The sequence below is a fragment of the Rhinatrema bivittatum genome, chromosome 1 (genome assembly GCF_901001135.1).
Source record: "Rhinatrema bivittatum chromosome 1, aRhiBiv1.1, whole genome shotgun sequence".
In the NCBI taxonomy this organism is placed as follows: Eukaryota; Metazoa; Chordata; class Amphibia; order Gymnophiona; family Rhinatrematidae; genus Rhinatrema; species Rhinatrema bivittatum.
In genome coordinates, this window is record NC_042615.1 from 660,979,951 (window position 1) to 660,992,984 (window position 13,034).

General features: G+C 41.4%; 1 protein-coding gene across 1 annotated transcript in view; it reads right to left on the reverse strand.

Moving 5' to 3' along the window:
• Positions 1–147: 147 nt before the first annotated feature.
• The window catches only part of ADGRV1 (adhesion G protein-coupled receptor V1), a 1,128,533-nt gene continuing 1,115,646 nt past the window's right edge, over positions 148–13,034 (reverse strand). The window contains exons 89-90 of the mRNA XM_029573357.1: positions 10,189–10,351; positions 148–571 (exon numbers count right to left, since the gene is read on the reverse strand). Of these exons, the coding sequence (XP_029429217.1) occupies positions 453–571; positions 10,189–10,351 (282 nt within the window). The 3' untranslated portion in view covers positions 148–452. The remainder of the gene's footprint in view (positions 572–10,188; positions 10,352–13,034) is intronic.

Genomic DNA, 13,034 nt, shown 5'->3' on the forward strand with positions numbered 1-13,034 from the left:
GCCCATGCTAATCTGGTTTGATAAAATGTTGCCTACTAATTCTGGTTTCCTATCTCCACAGAGAGTGTCTGCGCTCTCAGCTCCTGTGGTATTATATTTTTTACCTGTAGTGACAAACAATAAAAGACAAACGAATACTATTTGTTTTATTAAATACTGTTACACAAAACAGGTTAATTAAAAAAAAATGTAATCTACATTTCACAGATTATGTGCATCTGGTTTTAGTTAACACAAATTAGGGTCACGTTTTCTTTTCGCGTCTTAATGCTCCATCACTGTAAAATGTTCTATAGTCTCTTTACTGACACTCCCCCACCTCCCCCCCCCCCAAAGAATTCTTCCTGTTACGCATCCAACATTGGTTTGTAGGGTCCTACATCGCATGGTAGTGTTTTAACACAAAAATCTACTACCCAGGCAAAATCTTGACATCTGAATTAAAAATGGGGTTAGAGGTGAGTGTCTGCTATAGGTATTCTTCGGAGCTCTACGATCTGTGAGTTAGCTGTGCTGCCTCCATCCTGGCTCCCATGGCAGGATTCACTGTCGCTCACATTGAGGCCCGAACCTGTAAAATGTAAACACATGAGTGACCAGTGAAAGTAGGCAGTGAAATCAGAAAACAGAATCAGTCCTGTTACGATAAAGGCATTCCTAACATTTGAAGGAACAAATGCAAAATGCCTTGATAAAGTCTGACTTCATCAAAGGATTGCAAACAAGACCTGAATTTTCAACACTTGCTATAGAACAAGTACTGTAAGTTGACTTTTTTGTCTTTTTAGAAAGAACTTTAAGTTTTGGAGGGGTCAGTTTAGGGAGAATAGTTCATAGGGAACAAACTATTTTTTGACCCTGTCTGAGATTAGAAAGCAGTTGGGATAAATCAACACACGCACACACACACACACACTCACACATCCACACCCACACCCAGATTGTTGCCTTCTACATTGCTGTTTTGACTAGGACAGAAAATTATTTTGAGCTATGCTGAACTAGAGCTTTAAGGCTAGAATGCCAGTTATGATCTTTGTTATCAAACACACAGTTTAAATACGGAATGCCTCATCAACCACTCTCCAGCTGCATCGGACAAAATCCAGTATATTCCATTCTTCTGTTTTATGTGTAATTAACTCTTGTGTATCAATATGTTAGAACTGTGGTATGGAAAACATGAAGATTGCATCTGCACTATTTGGGAAGAAAAAGCGACCCAGCATGTCTAGAGGTCAATGTGACCCCTATATGCCACAGAAGTGGAAAAGGTGTTTTGTTAAAATGGGGATGTCTCTCTAATGGTACAGTGAAGTCATGTGAAATAGTGTTGTATTAAGATGGTGATTTTCCTCTTAAGGGAAATCCTATGGGGTTGACTATTGGATGTGAGAAGGTTCTAGTGAATAAAGGTCATTTTTGGTAAGAGGGTGAAAACAGGATGCTGAGCTTGATGGACCCTTGGTCTGACCCAGTATGGCATGTTCTTATGTTCTTATCAATGTAGCATGGATAGCTACAGGGTTGGATTTAAGAGTATGGTACCTGAATGCAGAGGACTAGGTGTAATGGGGTTTCCTCCCCATAAATCAAAGAGCTGCAGATGGAGAAGTCCCAGTTTGAGGGCAACTTCAGATATTTGGCATCCTAGGCATGTGCCTATGCCTAAATCTGGCCCTGGATGGCTACTGCTAGAAGTGATAGCAGTATAACCCACCTGAAACCAAATCTGCAATATGTAGTCATCATGGTAATGCACATAAGTGAGGGAAAGAAAAATGTCTAGCATATGGAAAAACATGTAGGTCATGTGGTAGTTCAAATCTTTTGCGAGAGTGTGTCTATCGAGTAAATGATGAAACACAGCAAGTAAGCAGCGTAAGATGAAGGAGACAGAGTCAGATAATGCAGATTTGCCTCAGTATTGATGTGATCTTCTCAAAAGAAAGCTGAGGCACTATGCAAACAGGATACAAATAGATTTTGAATCTTAGATTAAATAATATACAACAATCCTGTCAATGGAACTCTGGGGTGACATGTAATGTCATGTGGTTGATTGAGGGCACGACTACAACCAAGTAACACCAAATTGAAGCTATATTCAGGAGCGCTTATAACGTCATTGGAACTTTTTCAGATGTAATGCAATATACATGGATGTAATAATGAGCTTGAGTTTGATATAGTGAAAGCCAATTAAAAATTACAGCTCTTTGATTCGATATGTGAGTGCCTTGGGTTATTTCCGTTCACCATTCCTACTGAGATAAACTACACAGAACATCAGCGTACCAGACTATTGTCGAGATAATAGCTGATTAATGTATATGATGAGGTTTCAGGAACCAGTGGAATCTGTTCCAGTAAAAGTCCATTTTGAGCATGGTCTCAATATTTCACCAATCTCATGTGCTCCACACATTGTACCAGTAGCCATAAAGGCAGAAGTAAAAGCACAGCTGGACAGGCATGAAACAAGTGGTCATCTTGCAAAAGTAAGTGAACCGATTGATTGGATAAGCAACATTCTTGTAGTACGAAAGCCAAATAACTCATTATTAAGATGTATCATTTCAATTGTGGTCTATGTATATTTTCATCTTTCTGATGTAAATTGAATTTGTTACTATGTAATGTTTTATTTTCGGTTCTGTGTATTATTACTGTGTATGTTTTGATTGTAAACTGCCATGATCCAGGGAACATATGCTAAAGAAATAATTTTAAATAAATAAATAAGAAGCTGAGAATTTGTATTGATCCAAAATTTCTAAACCTAGGACTGAGGAGATCATTTTAGTGCTTGAAGATATCTTGATGTCTTACGAGATGCCTAAGGCTCAAGCATTTATGCTTATTGATGCATGGGATACATTCCTGCAATTTTATGTTAGATGAGAAAAGCAGTTTCCTGACAATGTTCTGGACCCCCTGAGGTAGAAACAGATGGCTTAAGCTACCATTTGGAGTCTCAGTAGCACCAGAGGTGTATCAATAGAAGCAGCAGGACTCAGTGGTTTCAAGTCGATAGCAGATGATATCCTCATTGTGGACTGTGGTGACTCTGATAAGGTATCAGCACATGACCATGATCACAAAATCTTGGTCCTTATGGACTGATACAGGCAGGTGAATCTAAGGCTTAGTGTGAAAGAACTACAATTAAAGATGAAGGAGGTCTGCTTTCATAGGCACATCCAGTCCTCAGATGGACTGAAAGCAGACACAGATGAAGTTAGAGATATGCCAAAGCCTATGGATGTAAAATCTGTGCAGCTCTTCATTGGGTTTATGACACAGCTGCATCTACAGAAAAATTCTATCTACACTCGTAGTGGTCAATACTCAAGGTCTCCTAGAGTCTTAATGAGTAGGACATTTTATAATAGAATGTGGTACAAATACTGAACATAGAAAAGGGAGTATTACAAATGTTAACATAGGTTGAAGCCATTTGGTGGCTGATTCTTTCAGTTCACTGTTTTCTACTTCTGGTCTCTGTAGTTATTTTCACCTTTTGTTGTGCTTGGTGGGTTATAACATGGCCTTCTGTTTTTATTTCTACATATGAAACAAATGATGAGAATTAAAAAAAACATGTTCTCTTTGGAGGTACCTCCATGAATCCTCCCAGGGGTTCTTCCAAATGACGCCAGTCTTAAACCCAGGAGCAGAGTTGTAAGCTTACTCCCCCGATGTTGCCATACAACATAAAAGCTCTGGCCTCAGGTTGACTGGCAACCATTTTGAAATACCCCTGGAAGACCCTGACTGATGTTGGGGTAAAGGCTCAGGTGGAGGGAGGTCAGGGGAGTTCCTGGGGGCCGGTGAGGACTATTTAAGTGGGTTTGGTTGGTGGAAAGGGGGGGGGGGATGTACATTTTAAAAGAACTGTTCAAATGTGTTTCCCCTCTACCCTGCTAATCTGTTAATTTCAGGTTAAGCAAAATCCAAAAGTTCAAACGTATTGTGACACCTCAACTGTCCTGATTTCTTTTAGGGGGTGGAGGGGAGATTTCCTAATTATTTATGTAAAAGTCTGGCAAGTGTACATATTTTGCCTAGTGCATCTGGACTTGAAACATCCCACCCAACAAGATGTAACAAAATTCATTTTTTTCCAGAATCCAGATGGGTACTAGGACCATGAGCCTGATGCATTAAGTGCATTTTATAATCACTTCATAGAAAAATGTCCCCAGAAAAGCAGTGAGAGGATTCACCTCAGGACTGTAGTGAAAATGGGGACACCCAAGAAAATTTGAAAGAGGAGAATAATTATATAGATTCAAGACAATGAGAACTGCAATACATTTGTGACTACTATAAATCATGACATATGTTTAGATATTGTATGAAGTATGCCTAAATTTGATTCTCACAAATAGGAGGGTTCTGACTTATAGGAGACCACAGGTATTCTTTTTCGTTTCACTGGAAATTGTGTTCACTGAAAGATCATTCTCCTGCAGCCCTTTTATCGCAGCAGCAAAAAAAGATCAATGCGGTGACGCCAAGTAGTTAATGCATGCTCAATGTGCCGCTGACCTGATGGAACTGGAATTGATGTCTTCTGCATCTGAAGCAGCAACTCAACAAAGCTGCTCTCGGCTGCCTTCTCAGCAGGTCTCTTTGGAGTGGAGGTGAGAGGAGGGGCAGTGGGGGTATACAGTTCATGAGATATTATGCTCTCTGATGGCAAAGTGCTGCCAGGGGAGAGCATCCGGGGGAAAGTGGTTCAGCTTAATCAGATACATAGGTCAGTGCCTGCGATTTATTTTCATAAAGAGTAGATCGACAGATTGAGCAAACTTATGGCAAGTTGAAATGCAAAAAGCCTCCAAGTCAGTTTGCTTCCCAATTTGTTTCCTTAAATTTTTGAAAAGGAAACAATTCCAGCAAAGAGGGGGAGGGGGGAAAATGTGTGTGTAAAAGCTTGTGTGAAATGCATCATGGGATTCCCCCTCCTCCCCCCCCCCCCCCATAAGGACTATATTTAAGAATTGGACTAAAGTAGCACAGTGGACTCTGCAAGTTCTCTTTACTTTTAAATTAGTGCTTTATGAGGAGTTAGATTTTCAAAGTAATTAAAATGTGTAATTTTCAGCTGCCTGAAAATTGGCCACCCTGAAACAGTATATGAAATGTCCGATAATACATGCATTTCATGCAGTGGCTTTGTCTTCTAAAATGACACTGGTGCAGCAGTTTTGACCCTAATAGGGGTGACATGGTGGGTCTCTAAGGCAGCATTGGAGTAACCTGCATAGACTGACCATGATTAAAACTGGAGCATGGTTAAAACCAGATGTATTGGACAATGGTTTTACTGATTTTGGAGGTTGTGTGAATTGTTAGAAAGCTTGGTGCTAATTCATGAAAAGGGAGCTGAGTTTGGATTAACCATTGATCCTACAAGAATCAAAGCGGAAGATAATCTGCAGAGGTGGTGGAGGATGATATTAGATTCTGGGCATACTTGAGAATAATATAAGGGGGAGAATAGCAGGAAAAAGGTTGAAGATGTTGGGTTGCATATGGGTGCTGTATGCTTATCTATCCAAAGAGGAAGAATCCCACCTGGGCAGACTGGATGGAACAGTTTGGCCTTTTTCTGCCATCATTTACTAGATTATAGGTCGAAGAGGCATTCCTGGAGGCATGTTTAGGTTGGGAAAGGAAAAGCTCATGCACAGACTGCATTTTCAAAGCTTCGCATGTACTTTGCAAGCACAATTCTACCAGCACAAAAAAGCTGGTGAAGGTAGCCAAAACGCATTTTGTACCCGTGATAATTTTCAAAGTGAAAATATGCATGAACTTTGGTTTTGAAAGTTGGTGGAAAGTCCACAGGTAAGGAATTGTGTGTGGTCTTTGTCCCAAAGTGGATGGTTTGAAAATTGCCCCCAAGGGACGTCTGCAGGCATGTTCATGCTTTACCTGCAGCTATGGCGCATTAGAACATTTCTCCTCTGATATGCATGTAAAATTACACACAACCACACTGCATGTGCATATTTTTATGCACAAAAGGGAAAGGCTTCCCAGGGGGTGGAGTCTGGGGTGAGGTTGGGACTTTTTCATTCATATTTTTTGACTTTAAAAACTATGCATGTACATTTTTTCAGCAAAACTACATGCAGCAAAGAGCAGGTGTAACTGTGTGCACATAATTTTGCCGTGATAATTTTCAAAAGTGGGCTTCGGTGCATTAATTCTGCTTTGAAAACTGGTGTAACCTCTGCACATATTTGTTGGCTAACTTAAGTGAGATGTTACCAAATTTCCTCCAATGTGCACTCACCAATGACTTGTCAAATGGATTTGGGTCCGCACTTATCAGATATTAACACAGAAGGCCCTTGGGCTAGCTGAACAGGAAAGCACTTTTGGAACTCAATACACTTTTTCACTGTAATATTTATATATACACACAGAACCCAGACATAATAATCATAGGCCTCCTACTGATGTTATACTAATACTAGAAATCTGCCAAGACCAAAATATCTACTTCCTGCTGCTACATTATTAGTGTGTGTAAGCAATAACATGATGGGGTGGAAATTCATACTGAGGAAGGCAGAAAACTTGCTGTGCTGTTAGAGAGACCTATGCATTGTCATTTAAACTTATACTGTATTTGCAAAGGATTTATGAATAAAACTAAGAAATCCTAGACAAGCATGGAATAATTTGATGGATAATGTTAAATGTTGGAAATTGATAAGGTGCTGATTGGTAGCAATAAAGACCTATGATCAGGCTAACATGTCCTATACTATGCATCTGCTTTAATGTGTTGGATTTCAGCATGTGCTAAATGATGTTAGACAATCAGTTTATAGTCCTGGGGTAATTCTGTGCGACTGAAGAGCGCAGAATTTGCGCAGAATTCACTCCCCCCCCCCCCCCCCCGTGCAGAAATGCCAAATTCTATGCAGAAAATGGCAGAGGACACCTTGGCCTGCCGTGAACGGAGTGCACACAATTCACGGCAAAGATGAAGGCCCCGGCATACCGCGAATGGAGCGTGCCGTTTACGGCGAAGATGAAGGCCCATGCACGCCATTCGCAGTGAAGATGAAGGTCCCGGCATGCTGTGAATGTAGAGTGTAACATTCACGGCGAAGATGAAGGCCCCCGTGTGCCGTGGGACATGCTCCGCTCGCGGCCTACATGAATGCCCCGGTGAGAGTGAATGTATGTAGAGAGGTGTGTGTGTGTGTGAGAGAGGGGAGGGGGAGGGGAGGTGGAGGTGAGAGGAGGCGAAGGAGGGGAGGTGAGGGTGAGAGATCAGGGGAAGGGTATGTGAGAGAGAGAGAGAGAGAGCAGGAGGGTAGGCAGGAGGGTGTGAGAGAAAGCAGGGGAGGTGAGAGAGCAGAGCAGTGAGAGAGAGTTCAGGGAGGGTAAGCAGGAGGGTGTAGGAGAGAGCAGGGGGTGCTTGAGTGTGGCTGCCAGAGAGAGGGAACCTATATGAGGAGATTGTTAAGGAGTGTGTATGTTTGTGAGAGATTGGGAGCTGGTGTGTATGAAAAAGGGATCGTGTGTATGTCAGTGTGCTAGCCATTGTGAAGGGATTGTGTATATGTGAGACAGAACCTGTGTGAAGGGGTGCATGAGAGAGAGACATAGGTAGCCTGTGTGAGGATGTATGTGTGAGATAGAAAGGGAGCTTATGTGGGTGTGCATGCAAGAGAGAGGGACCCTGTATGAGGGGATGTGTGTGTGCAAGAGAGTGAGGGAGCCTGTATGAGGGTGTGTGTATGTGCACTAGAGGGAGGGAGCATGTGTGTGTGAGAACAAGAGGGATAGAGAGAGCCTGTGTGAGGGGCAGTACTGAGAACGGGGTCAAACTCTGGGAGTGGCGATAGAGTGGAAGGGATTAAGCCTAGATGTGGAGGGGAGAGATACTGGCAGGTAGAGGAGTTGGGGCCTAAGAGGGCAAAGTGGCCAGGGGAGTAGGGAGAGCGAGTGGAAGGGACACTCTTACAGTGAATTTCTAGGGAAATTCTGCTCAAAATATTTAAAATTCTGCATCTTTAAATAATAATTTTTTTCTGTATTCATTTAAATGTAATTACTTAAAGACTGTCATGTAAATTGTATTATTTTGACCAATATAAAATATGCAGAATTTTAAGTTTTTCTGCACAGAATTCCCCCAGGAGTATCAGTTTGCTCCAATTATTAAAGCTTATGCACATAAAGTTTATGCACAATTATAAAGTTTATGCACATAAAGATCCAATTCATGTTTTATTTATTGATTAAAAATGACCTATTAACCACTTCCCTGGCTTCAGTCCACAGCAGTGTACAATAAAACATGCATAATAAAACACATGACATAACGTAAGCATGTGTCCTTGTGTTTCCAACATCTCTTCAACTGTAGTTAGAAGAAGTAGAAAAAGCCTCACAGTGTAAGAGCTCATAGGATCCTCTATGCACATACTTCTGCTGGAAATATACACATTTAAAACATTGGCTTAAATCCAGCAAAGGTTTGGAGCCATGTAAATGGACAAATATTTAAAATATTTGATCCATGGTAATATTTTCTATTACCAAAAAAAACAGAGATTCAGGCCAACTGGAGGGACCATCAGACCTGTCCTGCAGAGAATCGCTGCTCTTATATTATCTACAGAGGGCACTATAACAACTGAAGCAATATGTGTCCTCTTGAATACTCTCTTGTTCTGTTTGGCATAGGCTGTAACTTCTTGATTTTTAATGTGCCTTATATGATTAAATCCACTAATGTATTCAATTTCACTCCCTGTCCTTTATTCGTGACACTATTGCCACAGACAAGGACAAGTGGTGCTGGCAGCCAAACCAATCACACAAATCAAAGGGACAGTGGAGCCGGTAGCTGAAACAGCAGGTCTAGAAGGATTCCCAGGCCCTGGCAGCTGAAGACTTAACGCTCCCCCCCCCTCCCCCGCCTCCTAAAACAACTGTAACACTCTGACACTATTAATAAAAACAACTTTTCCTTTTCACGCTTAAGCTGTTAGACAATTTTAGATGTCTTTGGTTGGTTTTCAGATCTGTTGTTGCACGTGTGTATTGACTGGCTTGCTTGCTGCTGAAGCAAATACAAAGTTTAGAGATAGCGCTATCTGCTTCTTGACCAGGTGCAGGCTCCCCACAGCACCCAACTCCTCCTGTGAATACGTTTTGCAAATGCCTGAACTTTAGAAAATCTATCAATACTATAAGAACAAGCATGGATCAGAAAAACATATAGTGGTACAGTCTGCATGCACGTTGTACGCGCAGACTTTACCAAGTATTTTCAAAGCAAACTTACTCCGGTTATTGGCCAAGTACACGCCCACGTTACAGCTGCTCTTCAGAGGTGTAACTTATGCGTTGTCATTTTCACGCTAAGGGGTAGATTTTTAAACCCACGCGCCGATTTTATATAACATGCGCGCTCCGGCACATAAGTTATAAAATACAGGGGCCGTGCGCACATGCGCACCGGATTTTATAATCTGTGCGCGCATGTGCGGGCGGCACACACAGGGGACTTATGCAATTTTCACCCGGCGATGCATTCCAGCCTTCCCCAGTGCCCTCTCAGTCCACTCCAATTAAGGAGCGGACTGGGAGGGAACTTCCCTACTCCCCTACCTAACCTCCCCACCCCCTAAATCTAACCTGCCTTACATTTTTTTTTTTAAGTTGCAGCTCCTCCGGAGTCGGCCGGTGCGCGCTTCTCTAGCACAGTGGCAAATGGCCACTGTACCGGTCATCTCCAGCCCTGCCCCTCGGTCCGCCCCTTTCCTTCGTCCCAGCATTTCTGCGCGCGGTGCACACGGGGCCCGTCCACAAACGTAACCCCCATTTTTATGCGCGTGGCCGATTAAAAATGTACACGATGCTTTTTAAAATCAGAAAGCATGCGCATTAATCCCAGCTCTAGCCCAACTCAATCCTGCTGGAACACCTTATTTGCAGTTCATGTAAAAGATCGCGTGAAACCAGGTTACAGGTGTACTTTTGTATGCACTGAACCCATGGCTACTTTAGTACAGCAATTTACTTGCATAAAACTTGGTGTTCTGCATGTACCTAGCTTTGAAAATTCACCGCAAGATGAGCAACAGCTAAAGCCTAATTCTAGATCAAGATTTATTTGCTCCTGCCAGGAATAATGCCACTTACCAGCCTTTAAAGCAAATATTAAGTCATCAAACTCTTGTGATTCCTCTTCAGCCACAAGTGATCCGTTGCTGAACTCTCTGGTAGTACTGAAGACATTTCCATTCTGTGGGCTGTGCTTGAAATCAGAGCCAATCTGACTGTTCATCTCCCAGTCAATAGGCACCTGGAACAAAAAAACACAATAGAATTGCTTCTTTTTATTGATCTGCCAATTCTGTCCTGTGATGCTGCATGTCTTGCGCAATTGGTCTTCCAATTTCGTCTTTACGTCCACTGCAACTGGTTCAAAATTCTGCCGCCCGTCTACTCTCCAGGCGGCAGAATTTCAGATCACATCCCTCCTGTACTGTACAATCTTCACTGGTTATCCACCACCTGGCGTATTCATTACAAACTGCTTACCATTATTCACAATTTAATCCATAACAAAAACTGTTGGTTGTCTTCCACCTTTATTTTTACACTCCCGCTCGGGTCTTATGGCCCCAGGACCAAATGCTCCTACAAATACCCTCTCCAAAACCCACTAGATTAGTAATCACCCGTGAAAGATCTTTTTCCATAGCAGGCCCCATTACCTGGAACTCCCTGCCTGTGCAGATCCCTCTTTTAACTGATCCCAAAGAATTCAAAAAGGCTCTAAAAACCCATCTATTTACATGTGCTTTCCCAGAATAACTTTTGTCCAGCTCATTCTCCTTTTGATTCTCTATTATTTATTCTCGCTTTTTCTTCTTTTCCTTTTTTTCCTTCCTTCTCTACTCTTCTTCCTTTTTATGAATATTTTATTCTTTTCCTTTTTTTTTAACTTTACTTATTCTATATCATGTTATTATTGTAGTTTTTTATTGTATTGTTTTTATGTGATCCTAATGTTCTTATTGTAAACCGCCTCGAACTTTGGAGAGTGCGGTATATAAGTAATTGAAATAAATAAATAAATCAGAAACTGCTCCAATTAGGCTATGGCCCCCATGAGCCTTCATGCACAGCTACTCAGGGCTATTCATCCATTTTATGCCCTCAGTCATCACCCACAGTACTACAGATGTTGCAGCAGTTCTCAGTTAGGGGTCACAGACTGCAGCCCCCTTCAGAATGCGGCATGTGTACACCCTGAATCCCATCTATAGGTGCCACTGTTATGCAATGGCTAGAATGTCCTCCCCTTGGAAGCTATGATTGCGGCATCCCCTCCCCACTGGCTGGAGCAGCAGCCGCTGAAACCAGGAACTGAAGCTGAGTCTCTTGAGAATCTACTGTTATACCAAAACAGCTTCCAAAAACTCTTTTTAAAAACTTATCATAGACTGGAATAGTTGAATTTTATAAAATGATAATCATTCATAAATCACTGAATCTGTTTAAGAATTCCATTGTCTTTTAGTCATTATCTTCTGGCCTCTTTCTTAGAGTAAATGATAATATTAATACATTTGTAAGGGAGCTCTTGGCTTCCTTATAAAAAGGGGTGATCCAACATTTCTGGGGAGGTATAGAGAGATTAGCTAGCAGAGTTTTGGGTTTGGCTCCCCCATGTGGGAGAAGCAGATGGTGTGCTCAGAGCCTTTATAAATCCCTGCCACCATCTTACAGTGTGGATTTTAGGTTGGGGATTTGAGTTGAATTTCCAAAGCTAACCTTCCAAAGGCAGCATGTCCTATGCTGTTCCTAGTTCATTATTTTCCTACGTTAGGACTCTGGGGTCTCTCTAAACAGAGACTGGAATGCCCAAGGAGACAGAGTGCCTGTATTAGTAGTTTTTGCACATGCTTTTGATAACTGTTTTAGTTGCCAGAGGAGGAAGTTATTTGTTTTTTTTACCCATCCTGCTCTTGTTTAGTTGCTTTTGTGAGGAATATCTTGTCTTTTTGTATTAGAGGCTCAGATGCTGCTAGTTGCCTTTCCTTTTGAAATGACTGAGAGGTGTCATATCCATTTCCAGGGAGAAGAATTTGAGATATGGTGTAAGAATTCTGTGTCAATTCGGGGATTATCATCAGAGAAGAATGTGCAATAAGGTGACCATCAGGTTCCACAAAATGGAAAATGAAGAATAGTAAGGACTATGAGAAAGGTATTAGAAATGCAACAATTTAGATTTCTGGTAGTAACTTGGAATACATTTCCAACCCATTCGCAAGGGAGGATCTGGAGATTAAAGTATAAACAGAATGAATTTGAAACTAGCGTGCATGCACCCACACACGTGTGCATCGGTGCACAAGCGAATATATGGTAGCACTTTTAATCATATATGCACATGTGCGTATGTTTTAAAATGCATCAATTGCATGAAAGTATGCTCCTAATTTTAAGAGGTTACTCGAGCGCAGCTAGCGCACATGTATCTTCAATAGGACACATTTATTTATTTATTTATTTATTTATTTAAGAACTTTTATATACCGTCATTAAGTTAAGTACCATCATAACGGTTTACAGGAAGGCACCAATATTAATATTGGAAAACAGATGAGATCTATCACTAAACAAGTGCCAAGACTATACGGTAACATAGCTCGTTTATAATTACTCATAGTTGTGAGTGTTATGTTCTGTCATGTCCATTCTTTATTGTCTCATGTTTTAAATTGTGAGCAAATATATTTAAAAAATTTTAAAAATAAAGGTGGACTATATACCCGTGCAGGTTGGGGTAAAGTGCATGAGTGTTCTGCGGATCGTTTTTTGTTTTCTCTCTTTGTCACTGTATACTACTCTCCTTTCTCATTGTTGTAGGCTTGTTTAAATAACCATGTTTTCAAGTGTTTTCTGAAGGCTTTGATGTCTGTTTGTAAGCGGATCTCGACCGGCATGGTATTCCATAGCATAGGACCTGCTAG